At 45.7% G+C, this 21,784-nt stretch overlaps 1 protein-coding gene across 1 annotated transcript in view; it reads right to left on the bottom strand.

Moving 5' to 3' along the window:
- The window catches only part of LOC137624323 (protein C-mannosyl-transferase DPY19L3-like), a 733,373-nt gene that overhangs the window by 30,993 nt on the left and 680,596 nt on the right, over positions 1 to 21,784 (bottom strand). The window contains 1 exon segment of the mRNA XM_068354997.1: positions 13,738 to 14,218. Within this exon segment, the coding sequence (XP_068211098.1) occupies positions 13,738 to 14,218 (481 nt within the window).

Raw genomic sequence — 21,784 nt, 5'->3', positions numbered from 1 at the left:
AATTGTCTGATGTGCTTGATTCAATACAGTATTCACAATACTTTTAACTGGGCATACTACCTTTTCTAATAATGCAGATTATTATGGATTAATTTCATTCTTTGTTCTTCAAACAGAAGTTCTGAGATTTCTTTCGATCCAGATGGGCTTTGAATACCTTTCTATCCTTTAGACATCTGTTTAGATTTTTTTACATTTTCCTGATATGATTTGTATTAGGGCTTTCATCTTGTATGACTACTTCTACAACTTTCTTATAGTTGAAACAGGGGATACTATTTTATCAGTTCGTTTAGGGAAATCTTCAAGAATCAATGAAAATGATTGTTCAGGCTTTATCTGCTCTTCAAGAGATCTTTTACAGGCCTCTTCAAAAAGGACCCTTCCCACATTTCTAAAGGCCTGAATTTCCTCTTAAAAAAAGGAATTTAACACAACTTTTAGGTGTTGTTGGGTGTGCTTCCCAACAGTGAAAGCAACACAATTTCCTGTACACGTTCCATTACTTTTTTTCCACAGTTGGCACAAACTGATGTCTTATTTAATTTTCCTTACATTTTAGCTTAAATGGCCATACATTTAGCAATGGTAACATCAAAATGGTGAAGGGATGTGTGGTTTCACCTTCAAAGATAGAAAACCAGATTTAATAAAATTGGGTAGCCTGCACTGATTAAAGGTTAAAATCAAAGTTGCAAGAGGAATATGTTGTTGTCCATCAGCAGATCACTCTCTTACTCTGGTTAAAAATGGGGTGTGAAATGCATTTCACACTATGACCAACTTAAGGTTGATATTTCTTTTAATTTCTCACTTTGTATTTGGTATAATGTCTATCAAAAGACTACCATTCCCCTGGGGAAGAATTTTTCATTGACCTCCACATATTTTTACTATCTCCCTATTTGCTCTAGATACATTTACATGTACATGTCTTCCATTTTTAAAATCAAGAATCAAACTTTTTCATAGTTCACTACTTCATAATGATCAAGCAATAGTTCTCTTTTTCTATATCTTTCTGTTGTCATAGTTTTTTACTTTCTTCTCTACCCTTCCTTAAATTCATTCTTTACTTGGCATAAATACATTCTAATGTAACTAAATTAGAACCTAAGTTACAGCTGTCAATACCTAGAGCCATGGCCATACTTTCCAGGCCATCTACAAAGTGATATGTTTGTAAAAAATAGCAAGCCGAGCTATCCACCCCTTCTCAGAGGATGTCAGTCCTCCTACCCCATGTGGCTCAACCTGGGAAAAGGTTTCAGCGGGAACCAGTCCTCTATTAGAGAGGGACTGGCTTTCTTTATGTGGGCATGCACTGGTCAGAAGAGGTAGTTACTCTTAACACACCGGCGACTCCATTGCCTGGCATCACCTGTTACCCGCAAATATGGGAGACAAAACCGGATCGCTGGAGCCCGACTCTTCGTAGACAGAGCCTGCGGCCAATGGGGACTGCCAGAGGGTGATGGCATCTAAATTTTAAGTGTATACAAAACCTTGTCAATGTTCTTACAGAGGTCATCAACAGAATTCCAAAAGAGCAAGAGAAAAACTAAGATAAAGACAAGTCTTATAGGGGGGTCAAGTCTTGGTCTGGTCACTCAGACCCTGTCTTAGCAGTATGGGGGAACCTGTCAGGGTGGATAAAACACTCCACCACCATTGCCAAACTCATCATTAAGACTTTCAAGCCCCTCTACTGCATCAAAGTGCTAGCCCATCAGAGGGGAGAGAGCTCATGAAAGTAAGGCGGTATCCTACTTGGAGGACTTCCACCACCCAATTCTCCACTGTGTTGATGTCACATTGCCAAATGGCTTGCCAAGCATCCCCCAGAACTTTGCAGATGGAGATGGGGAATGCTAATTTCCTTCCTCTATCACCCTTCCTAGGACAGCCATGAAAAGGGCAAAAGGGAGGGCTGCCATAGGCTTCTTCAGTACTATCTTCACGGATTGTGTAGAAGTTCTAGGAGTGGTTATTTTTGAAGGGCCTGGGTCCTAACGGTAACCGCTCAATGGATCAAGGAGTCTGATTTACCTTTCTCCATTATAGCCTTGACATCATTCTGCAGAAAGAGGGATGGAGACTCCAGTACTGGGTGAATTCTTCTTCATGACCCACTTGCCTTTGAAGCATGAAACATTTGCATCTTTCTATTCAGGACCCAAATGGCTCCCTGGTTTGCTGACTGATATGCAAAATGCATTACTGCCTTCGCCTGAGAGAACCAAGTTGGTATATTTCTTCTTTGTCTCAGGATTTGACAAATCCTGACATGAAGAGGAATGGATGACTACCCCCGACCAGTGGTTGTTCCAGGATGTCGTTTGGAGGTTGGCCATGGAAGCAACTTTCAAGGTTGCAAACTCAGAGGCTAGAGAACAAAGTGTCCTCATTATCATGTCTCTCCTCTGCTGTCCCTAATATTAGCGCTACTACTGCTGGATCAATCGTAAGACGAGGCAGATCTACTTCTCCCAGCACGTAATATCTCCATTGTCGAGATCAGGCAGGAAGTAAGACTTTTTTTTTAGTGGCTCAAGCGTAGGAAATTCTTTGGACTGAAGATCTGAGAATTGACCTTATCAAGCACTGCACAAGCAAGAACTGACCACAGTAGCTTAAGAGCACCAAAGCATCAATTAATGGCTGTCATTTCACAATCAATGGGCTCTGTGAAAGTCTCCCTCAGGTCGTTGAAATCACAGATGTGGGTGAGGACCTTGACAAAAGTAGACTCTGTCTCATGATACTCAATCTCTGCTGGCACAGCACCTAAGTGTGTGTCACAGAGTTAATAACCTCCAGACACTCCTCAGCACCTCTTCACAAACCACCATAGGACTTCTTTTTCCTATAGATTACTTGTAAACAAGGGTGGTACTATGCAGTGGAAGAGGGAATTGACGAAGTTGCTCGGACACCCCTTCAGCGGCTGAATTAACCCTCACACTCTTCCCTTCCATAGTTGAAAAGGTACAGGGTGCCTTTGTCTCTGAGTGGCAAGAGGGAGAACATGGCACTTTATGGCCCAAAGGAGCATTTGACGAGTGCATATCCCTAGCAAAAGAAAATCTGAGATCATCCCCTTGATGTTACTTATTCCATATATCTGTCATAATGATGTGTTGAAAGGTCTGGTCAGGAAACACAACCTTGGCATGTTGGAGGATCTCTGGAAACAGACTAATCATGCATGAGGAAAATTCCCGTAAAGTAGAATGGTCTTAGTAGCTGGAAGATTCTAGGTGCAATGGAAGACCCTGATGTGATGACTGTCGTCGACAGGAAGGAACAGGTGAATGAGGATCAAAATCTCGAGAAAATCTGGAATACGGGTCTTTGAAAGTCAAAGCTTGGGGTGTCCAGTCACTCAATGTCAGACCACGAGGTTGCATCAGAACCGGCGTCCTAAAGTGTGGTGTCCTTACGCGAGATGAGTGAGTACTGACGGATCATGCAGTGACGTTATGTTTGGAGACAGTGTTTAAAGGCTCGAAGCGTGAAGACCTGATGCTTGGAAACCCATTGCATGGAAATTAAGCATATAGTAATTAAACATCACAGCCAAACTTAAATAATAATCCTCTTTACAGCCATTTACATTGTTAAAATTAATGACACGCTGTCAACATTGACCTTTTTTTCTTACCATAGGATTCTGATGGCAGACTGAAAAATCTGGTAAGTATAGCTGAGCATATTTCATGTTTTCATATTGAAATTGAATGTGTTTGAGATGAAGTGTCTAAGGAGTATAGCTGGTGTATCTTGAGTAGATAGGGTTAGGAACGAAGTAGTGAGGGTGAGAACAGGTGTAAGAAATGAGTTTGCAGCTAGAGTGGATATGAATGTGTTGAGGTGGTTTGGCCATGTTGAGAGAATGGAAAATGGCTGTCTGCTAAAGAAGGTGATTAATGCAAGAGTTGATGGGAGAAGTACAAGAGGAAGGCCAAGGTTTGGGTGGATGGATAGAGTGAAGGAAGCTCTGAGTGATGGGAGGAAAGATGTGAGAGAGGCAATAGCGTGCTAGAAATAGGAATGAATGGCGAGCGATTGTGACGCAGTTCCGGTAGGCCCAGCTGCTTCCTCCGGTGCCTTGGTTGACCGCGGAGGTAGCAGCAGTAGGGGATATAGCGTTATGAAGCTTCATCTGTTGTGGATAACGGGGCAGGGTGGACTGTGGCACCCTAGCAGTACCAGCCAAACTCGGTTGAGTCCCTTGTCAGTCTGGGAGGAACGTAGACAGGAGAGGTCCCCTTTTTTGTTTCATTTGTTTGATGTCAGCTACCCCCCAAAATTGGGGGAAATGCCTTGGTATGTGTATGAATGTGTATTATATCTTAGAGGAGCTTTCTTTTTTTTTTTAAATGCAATCTCTTTAAAAAAAAAGTAATCTATTGGAAATAATTTTTTTTATCAACCGCAGCATATTTGGACTTCACTTACTTAGTCTGTATGGGAGTGGAGGGGGTTAGGTTAAAAATAGCAAGAGGGGCAATGTGTATGCTGGAATTTTATTTGGTAAAGGCCAGAAAAAAAAAAGATATTTATAAAAAATTTTATACAATAAATTACTCTATACAAAATCTGCATTAAATAAGAAGTTGAAAGAGAATATGGAGAAGAATTACTGAGTTAAAGGGGATAAGGATGGTAAGAGATAAGAAAGGAAATAAGAAAGACAAGGAATGATAAAGGGCATAAGGATGATAAGGAATAAGAAAAAAAAGAATAAGAAAAGGAAAACAGATTGAAATATGACAAATTTGTAGATAATTTGTATTTTCCCTAACTATACAAACCTTACCAATTTAATAGGGGTATTACTTTCGGCGTAGCTGAAATGACGAGCCATTAAGATTTAACGAAGGTTTACTACCCACACCACTAGTTAGCGGGGATAGGGGGGGTAGCTGCAGTGGTTTGAGGTCAGGTATGCAGAGAACCCAGAATGCTGTTTTCCCCAAGAGAGGGGATGATGAAGAAAAGAATAAGGGCCAGTCAAACCTTTTCATTCATGCAGACTAAAACCGGGTAACAATGCCCTCAACCTTCTGCTACTTGTACGATATGGAGCTTGAGGTTTTAACCAGCTGCTGTGCAGCCACCACAGGACCGATAGAGAACGTATCGGGGCTCATGGGGGTCACGTTTTGCAGGTAGTAGGCTGTGAAGGTTGTCTGCTGCTTCCACACCCCAGCTTGAAGGACCTGCGTCACTGAAAAATTCTTTTTGAAGGCCAGGGACGTAGCTATGCCCCTGACATCATGTGCTCTAGGGCGACGTGACGGAGGAGGGTCTGGATTCAGGACAGATGAATCACCCTACGAATCCATGCTGAGATGGTGTTCTTAGTGACCCTCCTCTTATTCCTCCCTGTGCTAACGAATAAAGCTGGCACATGAGGACGGACTGCAGCCGTTCTTTTAAGATATAGCCTCAAACTCCTTACTGGGCATAGTAGATGGTCTGGGTCATCTGTTACAGAACGGAGACTAGAAATCCGGAAGGAGTCGAACCGAGGGTCCGATACTCCCGGATTCTGAGTCTTAGCAATAAACTCAGGGACGAGTTTAAACGTTACCTCCCCCCATCCCCTTGAATGGGCGATGTCATACGAGAGACCATGAAGTTCACTAACACGCCTGGCCGAAGCCAAAGCTAGTAGGAACACCGTCTTCCAAGTTAGGTGGCGATCTGAGGCCTGGCGTTATAGTTCATAGGGAGGTCTCTTAAGAGACCTGAGAACTAAAACCACGTTCCATGGAGGAGGTCTCACTTCTGACTGAGGGCAGGTAAGTTCATAACTTCGTATGAGTAGGGAAAGTTCCAGCGAAGAAGAAATGTCCATTCCTTTTAGCCTGAAGGCTAGACTTAAGGCTAACTTAAGCGATAGCCTTTCACTGCCGAGACTGAAAGGCGCATTTCTTCCCGCAAATAAACGAGGAACTCCGCTATTGTTGGAATAGTGGCATTGAGTGGAGAGATACCCCTTCCACAACACCAACCAAAGAAGACTTTCCACTTTGCCTGATGACTTTCGCAGATGTCCATACATCCTGACCGCAACTTGCTGCGAAAATCCTCTCTCAGTGAGGAGATGCTGGATAGTCTCCAGGCGTGAAGTTGTAGCGAAGCTTAGGCTTTGTGAAGGATGTTGGCATGAGGTTGTCTGAGTAGATTGTGTTGTGGAGGGAGTTCTCTTAGTAACTCTGTTAGGAGTTGCAGAAGGTCCGGAAACCATTCCGCGTGATGTCATAGCGGAGCTATGAGGGTCATCGAAAGATTGACCGATGTTCTGGTCTTGTTGAGCACCCTCCTCATCAGACAGAACGGGGGAAAGGCGTAAACGTCGATGTTGTCCCACCGTTGTTGGAAGGCATCTTGCCAGAGAGCCTTGGGATCCGAGACTGGGGAGCAGTACAGCGGAAGCTTGAAGTTCAGAGCTGTTGCAAACAGATTCACAGTCAGAGAACCCCACAAAGTCAGGACTTTGTTGGCTACTAGATGATCCAAAGACCACTCGGTACTCACTATCTGAGACGCTCTGCTCAGATTGTCGGCGAGCACATTCCTCTTGCCTGGAATGAAACGTGCCGATAGCGGAATCGAGTGGACTTCGGTCCATCTCAGTATCTCTACTGCAAGATGGGATAGCTGCTTTGAAAAGGTACCTCCTTGTTTGTTGATGTAAGCCACTACTGTGGTGTTGTCGCTCACCACCACCACCACAGAGTGACCCGCCAGGTATTGTTGGAACTGTTGAAGGGCCAAAAAGACGGTCTTCATCTCTAGAAGATTTATATGGAGGCACTTTTCTGATTCTGACCACAGGCCTGAGGTCGCGTGGTGCAGTACATGGGCCCCCCACCCTTTCTTTGAGGCATCCGAAAACAGCATCAAATCCGGGGGGAGGACGAGAAGATCCACTCCTCTTCGTAGGTTCTCGTCTGTCACCCACCACTGGAGGTCCGTCCGTTCCGCAGGTCCCATAGGGATCATGACGTCCGGGGAATTGTAACCTTGATTCCACCGGGACTTGAGCCGCCACTGGAGGGATCTCATCCTGAGGCAACCATTGGGAACTAGACGAGCCAAAGTTGAAAGGTGACCGAGGAGACGTAACCACGATTGGCCTGGAAGTTCTTCTCGTTTGAGAAAAGGGCTAGCGACCTTCCTCAGCCTTGCTATCCTGTCATCTGATGGGAAGGTTTTGTGGAGATTGGTGTCTATGATCATGCCTAGGTATACTGTACCAGTCTTTGGGTGGGAAGCAGAGAGGATTTCTCAAGATTTACCATGATCCCCAGATCCTGGCAAAGTCCCAGAAGTTTGTCCTGGTGTTGAAGAAGGGATGACACCGAGTCTGCTAGGATCAGCCAGTCGTCCAGATAACGGAGGAGACGGATGCCGATCCTGTGTGCCCACGAAGATATTAGGGTGAACACTCAGGTGAAAACCTGCGGTACTGTGGAGAGACCGAAACACAGCACTTTGAACTGGTATTCCTTGTTGTCTAGGCTGAATCTTAAGTACTTCCTTGAAGACGGATGGACTGGGATCTGGAAGTACCCGTCCTTCAGATCCAGTGTACACATGAAGTCTTGAGGTCTCACTGCTAGTCTGACCGTGTCTGCGGTCTCCATGCTGAACGGAGGTTGTTTGACAAACATGTTCAGAGCCGAGAGGTCAATGACTGGTCTCCAGCCTCCAGACGCCTTCTTTACAAGAAAGAGTCGACTGAAGAAGCCTGGGGACCCGTCGAGGACCTCTTGGAGAGCGCCCTTCTTCAACAGGGTCTGGACTTCTGCCCGAAGGGCTTGCCCCCTTGCTGATCCCATGACAAGGGAGCTCAACGACACTGGATTCGTTGTCAGGGGAGGTAGAGATGTTGTGAACGGGACGCGATATCCCTGACTGATTACGGAAATCGTCCAGGAATCGGCCACGAGTTGCTGCCACCTGTCTGCGCAACTTTGTAGGCATCCCCCCACTGGTGGACATGCAGGGGAACTGCCAATCCTAGCGTTTGTGGCCTCGGCTGCTCCCTCTAGGATTTTTACCTCCCCTGGAGGACTTTTTGCCTTTCTTGTCCTTGACAGGATGGGACTGTTGGGGTGCTGGAGGTTTATAGGGCTTGGATGTCAAAGCCCTATGCAGGAGGGAGTCTTGGTGGGACTTCCTCCACCTCTCAGCAGCCAGTTCCACATCCTTAGGCTCAAACAAGTTCGTTCCTTCTAAGGAAGAATGCCTGAGCTTATTTATCTCGGTGCTAGGGACCTTCTGATGGAACGAGCCACCGCATCCCGACGTTTCAGGATGGTATTTGCCCACAAGTTCGAGACTTGGTGGGCCAGAAACTTGATCGTGCGAGTGCCTGAGAGGAGGAACGTCTCCATAGCTTTCCTGGTACGTTCTTTGGAGAAGTCCTTAGAGCGTATCAGGATACCTAAGGTCCCTAACCAGATATCCAGCCACGAAGTGGCTTGCATAGCACACTTCGCAACCTTATCCTAGTTAAGGATCTCAGTTGCCGAGAATGAGACCTGCCGGTTGGAGAGTCTCTCAAGAGGGACTCCCCTGGTAAGCTCTTCCAAAGAATGGTGGAGAGAAAGAGCTAAACAAGGCTCCTCCAAGATCTCGAAGTACCTCCTCTGCTGTACGCGAGGAGGTGGGAGAAGCTTGTTGCCGGCACTGGAACGGTTGGAGGAGCCCAACTCAGAGAGCTGGACAACGATCTTGTCCCTGGTACTCTTAACCCCCTTAGAAGGTTTTTGAGTGCCAAATACGCGGTCCAAGGCCGTGTCTTTGCCCTCTCGAGGGGGCATCTCTGGGTTGGCAAACCCACTGAGAGCCCTCATAAGAGTTAGGACCTGCCAAAATGCATGCTCTGACTCTTGTAGTTCTCCTCCGTATGTCGGACTTGCAGCGAAGTCTCCTGTCCCCAAAGGCTCTTCTTGGGGAGATTCGCGGACGTTCTCCGAGAGACTAGCTGGCTCCGTTCTAAGCCTTGACAAGGATTTTGGCACTGTCTTCGAGTCCTTCGACTCCTTCCTGGGAAGGATGTAGGACTCTAACATAGACGGAGGCAAGTTCTTCTCTGCCTCTACCCGGAAAGACTTTTCAACGCGAGGTGGGGTTTCCCTCATTGGTGCGATGGGGGAATGTCCCACCTCACATTACTCTCCTGAGGACGGGAAATCCTCGTCCGACAGGGAAGGAGAAAAAGACTGGGGGGGCGAAGGAGCTCGCCTCAAAGGCTTACGAGGAGACAACTTAGCTCTTGGAGAAGTCACAGCGTTCAAAACTCTTCTTTTTCTCTTCAGAGAGATAGAAACAGCCAAGGATCTGTGCCCCAACTCAGAGAGAACAGGCTTGAAAGCCTGTGTAACTGCTCTGATTAGCGCACCAAACCATGGCTGTTGACTGATAGCTGCGCTGTCAGACACTCCCTCTGGAGGGACAGGGATCGACAGATCCCTGAGAGGAGTTTCCATAGGGGTGTTCGCCTGAAAAGAAGAAACAGGGTTCCTGGACCTTTCTGGATGCTTCCCTTCCACCGCAGGGCGCGCTGTTCTGCGCTTGCGGGGAGGGGAATGCGCCGATGGCGACCTTGCCGTGCGCTGTCCAGCAGACTCGCACGCGGGAGGGTATTGACGCTCGCACGGGGGCGCGTAATGGTGCTCGCACGATGGAGAATACCCGGGGTCGCGCGCGGGAGACTGCTGATGCGCGTGAGTGCGCGGGCGATTGCGAGGGCACGCAGGAGAGTGATGGTGCGTAGGAGAGCGCGCGGAAGACTGTGGGCTCACAGGGGCTTGCGCAGGAGACAGATTGCGTGCGCGCATGCGGGTGAATGATCGCGCGCGCGTGGGCACCCAGGATCAGGTCGTTGGACACGCGGGCGAGAGTTCGCGCGCCCCAGAAGATGTCGTAGGGCACGCGCGCGCAGTAGATACCCCTGGCACAAGGGCGCGTAGTTGAAGCCTGTGTGCGTGGACGCGCATCATGCGCGCGCACGTATCCTCGCCCAGATCCGAAGCGGGAGAGTGCTGGCGCGCAGGAGAGCGCTGACGCACAGGAGAGCGCTGGCGCGCAGGAGAGTGCTGGCGCGTTGGCGAATGCTGATGAAAGGGAGAGCTACCCAAGGCAAAGCCTGGCGAGCAGGAGAACGTTGGCGCGCATGTCCATCATGGCGCGTATCCTCGCCCAGATCCGAAGATCGTGGGCACGCAGGAGAGACAGCTGTGCGTGGGCGCTGGCGCGCAGGAGAGCGCTGGCGCACAGGAGAGCGCTGGAGCACAGGAGAGCGCTGGAGCACAGGAGAGCGCTGGAGCACAGGAGAGCGCTGGAGCACAGGAGAGCGCTGACGCACGGGAGAGCGCTGGCACGCAGGAGAGCGCTGACGCACAGGAGGGCAATGGTGCGTTGGCGAGCGCTGATGAAAGGGAGAGCGCTGGCGCGCTACCCCAGGCAAAGCCTGGAGCGCAAGAGAACGTTGGCACGCATGTCCATCATGGCGCGTAGGGGAAATATGCGCACGAAGGGGCATACGCCCTTGATGCCCTGAAACAGGGTTCGGTGCCTGACGAGCATGGCAGACAGGTTCCGTGGGCGCGTAAAGCGCATCAGCTCTTAGGAACGCCGATGGCAGGTCAGCAGGTCTGTCGGGTGGAAGGTCGACGTGTCCTTTGAAAGGACGACCTTCCACCGAAGGGGATCGCGAACGATCCGCTGAGAGGTCCAGGACCATAGCAGGAACAGTCGGTGAACATTGACAAGGCTCCTCTGCAGCGGACTGCAACGACGACGATGAACCAAAGAGGCGCCTCCTCAACGCTTTAAAAGGTGAAGGAAGGCCTCTCCTGCGAAGGGGAAGACGAGCCTTGCGACGGATGTGCCCTCTGGTGGCCGTTGGATCAGCAAGCTGACCTTCTGCAGTCCTCCGAAGAGGAGTCTCTGTAAGTGAACTCCCCCGAGGGAGAGAAACACTGGCAGGAGAGACTGTTGGACTTCGTTTCTCCCTCATTGGTTGAGCAAGAACGGGAGAAAATAAGCCTTCAGCTACTGCGGGATGTGAAGAGGCAGAGGTATTAGGAGATACCGCATTGGATACCTCTGACACCACAACGTAGACAATTGACAGAGGATCAACCTCTGCCAAAGTCGGCGATTGCTTGACAGTGGCACCCAATCGGATGATGTCAAGGAGAGCTTCCTTGGAGGGCGAACTCTCGAGCCCCAAGGAAGACCAAAGATGAAATAAATCGGTTAATGACAGATCCTCCCCAAGGGAGGGAGAGGTGGAGCTGCCTCGCTAGGGGAGGCAACGCCATCTCTCGAACCCCGAGTTTGGAAAACAGAACCACGGTCTACGCTACCACTCGACGGTCTCTCGAAAGAGACCGATCGAATAGGAGCTTCGGAGGAGGTTTGGGCAATGGAAGAAGAGTCCTTGGGATTTTCTCCTTTTAAAGAAACCTTCGAAGGAGAAATATCCCGTCTGGACTTCTTCTTACGTCGCCGAGAAAACCTCTCCCACTGGGAGGTAGACCACTCCCTACACTCACCACACTTATTATCAATATCACACCGTTGGCCTCTACAGTAAGGGCAAAGGGTGTGAGGGTCTGTCTCGACCGCCGACATGAATGTTCCGCAGGGGCAGTCGGGTAATCCAGGACAGGTGGGCATAATCGCAGAGGCCAACTTCACACACAAACCTGTCAAAGAAAAAGCAAAAAAGCATTAATGGCTGCCAAGAGAGAGGCGAGGATGAGAGAGGACACGTCCGTCTACCATCCGAGCCGAGAGCAAAGTGAGCTCAAGCACAGGTATGTGTGAGGGGGGGTAGCTAGCTACCCTCCCCTACCCCCGTTAACTAGTGATGTGGGTAGTAAATCCTCGTTAAATTTTAATGGCTCGTCATTTCAGCTACGCCGAAAGTAATACCCCTATTAAATAGCGTGGTTTGTATGTCAGTTACGGAACAAAGACATTATTAACAAGTGAACAACAGAAACTGAAAGAAAATAAAAAAGACAGTACAATATGTGAAACCTTTCAGCCTTTGGCATTAAATGAAACTAATAGATAGAATATAGTTGGAAACACTGAATAAATGGAAATATGGATACTAAAGAATAAGATAGGATATCAGGATAATAAGGAAAAAGAAAAGGAATCAGGATTATAAGGAATAAAAAGGGTATAAGGAATAGATTAGTTTAAAATGAACAGAAAAAATGCAATAATAGCACCAATGAAAAAATAGATGAAAAGGAAAAAGAATAAAGAGCAGAAATGAATTAAAAACACATAAATAACAGAAATGAAAAGGGAATAGAATAGAGGAAAGAAATGAAGATACCTTTTAGCCTTTGGACCAACATTCTTTTTCCATGAAACATAAATTTCCAGTAGCTTACACGATAGAAGGGTATTGTAATGAGAAGCTGTTTGAAAATGTAGTTTTTTCCAGTTCAGTAGCAGTAGTTAACCCTTTTACCCCCGGGGTATTTGGAAATTTCCAACCCTTAACCCCCAGGGGGTTATTTTTTTCCCAGCACATTTTGCAGTATATTTTCTTTAAATTGCTCTAACAGCCTTAATTTTTGTCATAGAGAGGTCAGGTTGGTCTCATTCTTTTGGAAAGTGCCTGAATTTTCTCAAAAAATTATTAAAAAATATAAAAAACTAATTTTTATAGCATTTTTTTGCAAGGACGTACCGGTACGTCCATGGGGGTAAAGGGATGGCTTTTGTGAAACGTACCAGTACGTCCTTTGGGGGTAAAAGGGTTAAGTAAGTTTTCAAAATATATTTTTCTGTGTTGGTATCAATAGTTCAGCCTCATATAATCAGATCAGCAGTTGGGGAATCAGCAGATGAGGAAGTTTTGCTGCAATACAGTACATATTTATATGGGGAAGGAAAGCATGTACAGGAGAAAGTTTACTTATCAAAATGGCCTTATGGATGCTGAAGAAGTGTGGAATAAATAAAATATTGATGACAACGATGACGACTTCGACAAATTCTGTTTCAAAGATGCTCGAGATAACAAATGTAAGTGGACTGATGTATTTTTCATGCCTAAAATGAATAAGAAAAGCTAATAATGAAGAGAGAAAAGGATGACTTATGGTACAAGGGTAGGCCTTAGAGCATACAGAATAGTTCAGCCAATACTGAGACGGAAATTTGAAAAAGGGTAATACAAGCCTAAAGTGAAATAAAGACCTATTCTAAATGTATAAAGTATACACATGTGTAGAAATATGGCTACTTACAAAAAATTAGGAAAATTTCATTGAAGAAATAACCTTAGAATTGCTTTGATTCCAGACAGAAATACATTGGGAGCATCCTCCTGTTTTACAAAAGAGGAAATTGCCAAAAAATATGAAGCTATAAGTCTGGAAAAAAAAAACTGGAACTTCAAACAGAGCAATAGGTCGGGCATGTAAGGCGAGGGTTAAATGTCTAAGAAAGTTTAATAAATAGTAAACATGAAAGGAAGAAGAAAAATCCAGAAAGATGGTAACTAAAAAGTAGAGGACGGATATAAAAGAAGGCCAGGATCACAAAATTCAGACAGAAAGTATAGAAAACTGATAAATGCAGGATAAGCATTAACAGTCATTAAAAATATGAAAGATGCTGATGACAAAATGAAATACCATAAAGCAACAATGTAAAGCTTTAAAAATTAATACTTACCCAAAAAGAATACTAGGTCAGGTCTATCTTCTGTCATAGGCTGAGAAGTAACTGCCTGAGTTGTGCTTAACTTTGAAGTATTAACAGACTGAGCATCACTAAATGATTGTTCTGGATGGGTATTAGGCACAAAATGTTTTACACCATTAAATTGATTATTTTCAATTTTTGAACAGTCAAATTCTTCTGCCTCCTCAGTTTCTCTTTCATTTTCAATAAAATTAGTTTCTAATAAAATACAATCCTCTGGTATTATTCTAAATAGGTCAATGGCTAGGGATAATCCAAACACCAGTATACTAAGCACATATGTTGGCAGCAGACCACTTTGTACCAACCTCCATATTGTTTCACTGTCTAAATACATAAAAGCTTCATTGCACATGTATAGTCTAGAGTCAAAGTCCCTTTGATCGCCCATTTGTAATTTGGCCAAGAGAAGTTGATATACATGCGAATCAGCATCTATATCCAGGAAGTTCTGAAAAAAAAAACATATAAAAATTAAAGTAAAATGACTGTTAACATTTTGAATTGAATAGATTAAAGGACACATTGGTTAAAAGGTATCCTAATATGAAAATGAGTAGTTATACTCCAAACTTATTTTTGGTATGAAATGTCAACACAACTGTTACCAGAGAACTCGCCGTACAACAATGTTTTGCATTATGAAAGAAATCTAATCTTAGAAAATTTATTGTGTGCAAATGCAATTAATGGCATCATGAGGGTTAATGTTACTCATTGAGGTTACTTCCACAATTTTCCTAGTGGCACACTACATAAGGTGCTCAAAATTTTTTGCAACATCCATTTACCTCCATCTGACTGCTTTCTACCTTTCATTCTTTATTCAACATCCATTCACTTTGATCTCTTCTTACTTCCTATACAAGAATATGGATGTCTGTAATCTTTTTTTTATCCAAAAAAATCATAAATTGTAATGCCTAACTATTACTAAATGCACAGTTCTACTGTCACTAGTGACAAACAACTGGCAAAACTTAAAATTCCAGTGACATACATACATACTAAATGCTATTGTAATTACATAGCTTCATATCGTTACGGTGGAAACTTTTTTTAGAAACAAGAATTCTAAGTTATTGAGTAAGAGAACTACACAACATTACATTAATTTCAACATTAAACTTCACCATTACAAAAGATAAAATAAGGTTAGGCTTGCACACTCGACAAAAAGTCTGAGTACATAGCTAAAGCAATAATGTCCCCTGGCCTACTCCTCTCTATGATTATTTTAACTGATGAAATGATGAAGATTACATAATTTTAATGTATAGTTATCACATTTTCCTCTCAGTCAGATGTGTTCGAGAAATGTGAATATCCACAATTAGAGCTCTTTTCAGTATGTCATGGGTAAAGTCATAATGTTACTAAGCTTATATGTGATATTATCATTATTATTAAATGCTAAGCTACAACCAGAGTTGGAAAAGCAGGATGCTATAAGCCTAGGAGCCCCAACAGGGAAAATAGCCCAGTGAGGAAAGGAAACAGGGAATAATAAAATATTCAAAGAACAGTAAAAACATTGAAATAAATATTTCCTATATAAACTATAAAAACTTTAACAAAACAAGAAGAGAAACTAGATAGAACAGTGAGCCCGGGTGTACCCTCAACCAAGAGAACTCTAACCCAAGATAGTGGAAGACCATGGTACAGAGGCTATGGCACTACCCAAGACTAGAGAACAATGGTTTTGATTTTGGAGTGTCCTTCTCCTATTAGAGCTGCTTACCATAGCTAAAGAGTCTCTTGTACCCTTACCAAGAGAGTAGCCACTGAACAATTACAGTGCAGTAGTTAACCCCTTGGGTGAAGAAGAATTGTTTGGTAATCTCAGTGTTGTCAAGTGTATGAGGACAGAAGAGAATCTGTAAAGAATAGGCCAGACTATTCGGTGTCTGTGTAGGCAAAGGGAAAGAACCGTAACCAGAGAGAAAGATCCAATGTAGAACTGTCTGGCCAGTCAAAGGACCCCATAACTCTCTAGCGGTAGTATCTCAATGGGCAGCTGGTGCCCTGGCCAACAAACTTTGTACCTCTTCTAATAAGGCAATTCAACTCAAATTATACATATAAACATATCTCCACACTTACAACCTAAGTTGTAAACTATTCTTTCATCACAAGCATTTTTATTATGAATGGTAAATTTTATCCAGCCATATCAAGATCGGGAAAACAAGCTTGTTACATATGCAGATGATGCTATTCTAATTGCATCAATTCCACCTCATGAATGTAGATCTCTGGTTGTTGAATCACTTGATAGAGATCAATCTAAAATTAGTCAATGACACAAATTATGGGGGATGAAGCTTAACCTTGACAAAAGTAAAAAAATGACAAATTTTGAAGTAATTTGTATTTTTCCTAACGATACAAACCTGTTGCTATTTATAGGGATTTACTTTCAGTAAAGCTGGAAGACTAGTCATAAAGACTTTTAAGTGAGGTATAACTGGTCACCCGCTAGCTGTGGGGGGGGGGGGGGGGGGGGTGTTGGCGTGGGTGGCCAGCTACCCCGTTCATTCATACACCAGTGTGTCTGATTCACTTGGTAGGACAATTTGTTGAAATAGCTACAGGTTTGTTTAGTTACAAAAAATGTTATTTTGATTATAAAATAAATTTTTGAATATACTTACCCGGTGATTATATAAGCTGCAGCTCTGCTGCTCGACAGAAAACTCTACGTAAAAAATCCGCCAGCGATCGCTATGCAGGTAGGGGGTGTACTTCAACAGCGCCATCTGTCGTGCAGGTACTCAGTACTCATTGTAAACAAAGAACTCAATTTTCTCCTCGGTCCACTGCGTCTCTATTGGGGAGGAAGGGAGGGTCCTTTAATATATAATCACCGGGTAAGTATATTCAAAAATTTATTTTATAATCAAAATAACATTTTTCAATATTTAACTTAGCCGGTGATTATATAAGCTGATTCACACCCAGGGGGGTGGGTAGAAACCAGCAATAAATGTTTACATTATTATGAGCTAAGGATTTTTTATTTCATTTTAGCAGTTATCAAAATAACAAACATAAAATAAATAAGTACCTGGTAAGGAAGTCGACTTGAACAATTACTCTGCCTTTTTAAGTACGTCTTCCTTACGGAGCCTCGCGATCCTCTTAGGATGCTGAGCGACCGCTAGGAGCTGAAGTATCAAGGGTTGCAACCCATACTACAGGACCTCATCAAAACCTCTAATCTAGGCGCTTCTCAAGAAAAGAATCAACCAGGATGCAAAAGGCTTCTTAGCCTTCCGGACAACCCAAAAACAACAATAAAAACATTTCAAGAGAAAGATTAAAAAGGTTATGGAATTAGGGGAATGTAGTGGTTGAGCCCTCACCCACTACTGCACTCGCTGCTACGAATGGTCCCAGGGTGTAGCAGTTCTCGTAAAGAGACTGGACATCTTTAAGATAAAAAGACGCGAACACTGACTTGCTTCTCCAATAGGTTGCGTCCATTATACTTCGCAGAGATCTATTTTGTTTAAAGGCCACTGAAGTTGCGACAGCTCTAACTTCATGTGTCCTTACCTTCAGCAACGCTTGGTCTTCCTCATTCAGATGGGAATGAGCTTCTCGTATTAACAGTCTGATAAAATAGGATAAAGCATTCTTTGACATAGGCAAAGATGGTTTCTTAACAGAACACCATAAAGCTTCTGACTGTCCTCGTAAAGGTTTAGTTCGTCTTAAATAGAACTTAAGAGCTCTAACAGGGCATAAGACTCTTTCTAGTTCATTTCCAACCATATTTGATAGGCTTGGAATATCGAACGATTTCGGCCAAGGACAAGAAGGTAGCTCGTTTTTGGCTAGAAAACCAAGTTGTAAAGAACACGTAGCCGTTTCAGATGAAAATCCGATGTTCCTGCTGAAGGCGTGAATCTCACTGACTCTTTTAGCTGTGGCTAAGCAAACCAGGAAAAGAGTCTTTAAAGTGAGATCTTTAAAGGAGGCTGATTGTAGCAGCTCGAACCTTTCTGACATGAGGAATCTTAGTACCACGTCTAAATTCCAACCAGGTGTAGCCAAACGACGCTCCTTCGTGGTCTCAAAAGACTTAAGGAGGTCCTGTAGATCTTTGTTGTTGGAAAGATCCAAGCCTCTGTGACGGAAGACTGATGCCAACATGCTTCTGTAACCCTTGATAGTGGGAGCTGAAAGAGATCTTTCTTTCCTTAGGTATAAAAGGAAGTCAGCTATTTGAGTTACAGAGGTACTGGTCGAGGATATTGATACTGACTTGCACCAGTTTCGGAAGACTTCCCACTTCGATTGGTAGACTCTAAGAGTGGATGTCCTCCTTGCTCTAGCAATCGCCCTGGCTGCCTCCTTCGAAAAGCCTCTAGCTCTCGAGAGTCTTTCGATAGTCTGAAGGCAGTCAGACGAAGAGCGTGGAGGCCTTGGTGTACCTTCTTTACGTGTGGTTGACGTAGAAGGTCCACCCTTAGAGGAAGAGTTCTGGGAACGTCCACTAGCCATTGAAGTATCTCGGTGAACCATTCTCTCGCGGGCCAGAGGGGAGCAACTAACGTCAACCTTGTCCCTTCGTGAGAGGCGAACTTCTGCAGTACCTTGTTGACAATCTTGAACGGTGGGAATACATAAAGGTCTAGATGTGACCAATCTAGGAGAAAGGCATCTATATGAACTGCTGCTGGGTCCGGGATTGGTGAGCAATATATTGGGAGCCTCTTGGTCATCGAGGTTGCGAAGAGATCTATGGTAGGCTGGCCCCATGTGGCCCACAGTCTCTTGCACACATGCTTGTGTAGGGTCCATTCTGTTGGAATGATTTGTCCCTTCCGACTGAGGCAATCTGCCATGACATTCAAGTTGCCTTGGATGAACCTCGTTACTAGAGAAATGTTTAGATCTTTGACCAGGTGAGGAGGTCCCTTGCGATCTCGTACAACGTCATAGAGTGGGTCCCTCCTTGCTTGGAGATGTACGCCAAAGCCGTGGTGTTGTCCGAGTTCACCTCCACCACTTAGCCTTGAAGGAGAGACTTGAAGCTTTTCAAGGCCAGATGAACTGCCAGTAGCTCCTTGCAGTTGATATGCAATGTTCTTTGACTCGAGTTCCAAGTTCCCGAGCATTCCCGACCGTCTAATGTCGCGCCCCAGCCCGTGTCCGATGCGTCCGAGAAGAGAACGTGGTTGGGAGTCTGAACAGCCAGGGGCAGACCCTCTCTGAGGCTGATACTGTCCTTCCACCAAGTCAGGGAAGACTTCATCTTCTCGGAAATGGGAATCGAGACCGCTTCTAGCGTCTAGTCCTTTTTCCAGTAAACAGCTAGGTGATATTGAAGAGGACGGAGGTGTAGTCTTCCTAACGATACGAACTGTTCCAGGGATGATAGTGTCCCTATCAGACTCATCCACTGCCTGACTGAACATCGTTCCTTCTTCAGCATGTTCTGGATGCATAACTGGGCTTGACTTGCTCTGGGGGCCGACGGAAAAGCCCGAAAAGCTTGACTGTGAATCTCCATCCCTAAATACACAATAGTTTGGGATGGTACCAGTTGAGACTTTTCCATATTGACCAGGAGACCCAATTCCTTGGTCAGATCTAGAGTCCACTTTAGATCCTTCAGACAGCGACGACTGGAAGAAGCTCTTAGAAGCCAGTCGTCCAAATAGAGGGAGGCTCTGATGTCCGCTAAATGAAGGAATTTGGCTATATTCCTCATCAGCCTCGTAAACACAAGAGGAGCTGTGCTTAGGCCAAAGCACAGGGCTTGAAACTGGTAGACAACCTTTTCGTAAACGAATCTCAGAAAAGGTTGGGAGTCTGGGTGTATGGGGACGTGAAAGTAAGCGTCCCTTAGGTCTAAAGAGACCATCCAGTCTTCCTTTCTGACCGCTGCTAGAACGGACTTTGTGGTCTCCATGGCGAACGTCTGCTTTGTAACAAAGACATTCAGCGCACTGACGTCTAGCACCGGCCTCCACCCTCCTGTCTTCTTTACCACTAAGAAGAGACGGTTGTAGAAGCCCGGGGTTTGATGGTCCAGGACTTTGACTACCGCTCCCTTTTCTAGCAAGAGAGACACCTCCTGTTTCAATGCTCGTCTCTTGTCTTCCTCTCTGTACCTGGGAGAGAGATCGATGGGAGACGTTGCTAGAGGGGGTTTCCGTACAAACGGGATCTTGTACCCCTCTCTGAGCAACTTCACAGATTGTGCATCTGCGCCTCTCTTCTCCCAGGTCTGCCAGAAGTTCTTGAGTCTGGCTCCCACTGCTGTCTGAAGAAGGTGGCAGTCAGACTCTGCCTTTAAAGGACTTGGTTCCTTTCTTCTTCCCACGTCTCCCTTCGGCACGAGCACCTCCTCTGCTGGAGGCTCTGCCACGAAAGGGCGGAATAAATCTGGACGCTGGAGTGTCCATCCTGGGTCTTGACAAGGTAGGCAAAGGGGTGGCTTTACGGGCAGAGGACGCAACCAGGTCATGGGTGTCCTTCTGAATCAAAGAAGCAGCAATCTCCTTAATCAAGTCCTCTGGAAAAAGGCACTTAGAGAGAGGAGCAAACAGAAGTTCTGATCTTTGACACGGTGTCACTCCAGCTGACAGGAAGGAGCAAAGGTTCTCACGCTTCTTGAGGACCCCAGAAACGAACGAAGCAGCAAGCTCACTAGATCCGTCACGTATGGCCTTGTCCATGCAGGACATGATGAGCAAGGAAGATTCCTTGTCAGAAGGGGGAGATCTTCCTGCTCAAAGCTCCCAGACACCAGTCCAAAAAGTTGAAGACCTCGAAGGCTCTAAATACTCCTTTCAACAGATGGTCTAGGTCTGAAGGTGACCAGCATATCTTAGAGCGTCTCATGGCTAGCCTGCGGGGAGAGTCTACAAGACTTGAGAAGTCGCCCTGGGCAGAGGCAGGAACTCCCAAGCCGAGAACTTCTCCCGTGGCATACCAGACGCTCGATCTGGAAGAGAGTTTAGCAGGGGGAAACGTAAAGGCTGTCTTCCCCAGACTCTTTTTGGACTGCATCCAATCTCCTAAAACTCGTAAAGCTCTCTTGGACGAGCGAGCAAGGACGAGTTTCGTAAAGGCAGGCGAGGATGACTGCGTACCTAACGCAAACTCTGATGGAGGAGAGCGTGGAGCCACAGACACAAACTGGTCCGGATACAACTCTTTGAACAGAGCAAGAACTTTTCTAAAGTCCAAAGAGGGCTGCGTGGTCTTGGGTTCGTCAAGGTCCGAATGAGGTTCGTCAACGTGTGCCGCATCGTCATCATCAGAGAGTCCATCATCCGAGAATTGAGGAGGAAGCGGCAAAGGAGTAGGTATCGGCTGGTCAGCTGAGTCCGGTCGCACGGGTGCATGCGTGACTGAACCGGAAGCAACGTCATGGAACTGTTGCCCAGTCTGTGAGCTGGCAACAACCATAGCAGCGCGGGGACGCACAGCGTCTACTCCAGACTGTCTAGTCTGATGTGGGCGAGCAGAGGCAACCACACTGGGTTGCGGAGGTTGATGCACCGCGTCAAAACAAAACAACTTTGACGGTTGTTGTACCTCGCGAACGTCAACGGAAGGTTCCGTGCGTCGCTGAACGTCAACATGCGGCTGGCAGGGAACACTGGAACGCATGGGTGGTGGGACTCTCTCAGCTGGAGTGCGCAAGAAGGTCGCCTCAGCGTCCACAGGACGCACAACCGTGGAAGGTTGTAGGCAAGAGGTTGGTGCAGCAGCAACCTTCTCCGCACGAAAGTCCTGCATCAATGACGTTAACTGATACTGCATGGTCTGCAGCAAAGACCACTTAGGGTCTACAGGAGCAGGTGCGGCGACAGACTGTGTGACTGCCTGAGGCGGTACCGCTTTGCCTCTCTTAGGAGGTGAACAGTCATCGGAAGACTGCAGCGAGTCCGAACTGACCCAGTGGCTACAACTGGGCCGTTGGACTTGCGCGGAAGGGACCGACTTGCGCTTAAGAGGTCGTGAGACCTTGGTCCATGGTTTCTTACGAGAA

This window comes from Palaemon carinicauda, chromosome 31, assembly GCF_036898095.1.
Source record: "Palaemon carinicauda isolate YSFRI2023 chromosome 31, ASM3689809v2, whole genome shotgun sequence".
Lineage (NCBI taxonomy): Eukaryota > Metazoa > Arthropoda > Malacostraca > Decapoda > Palaemonidae > Palaemon > Palaemon carinicauda.
This window is presented reverse-complemented; position numbering and strand designations above follow the sequence as displayed.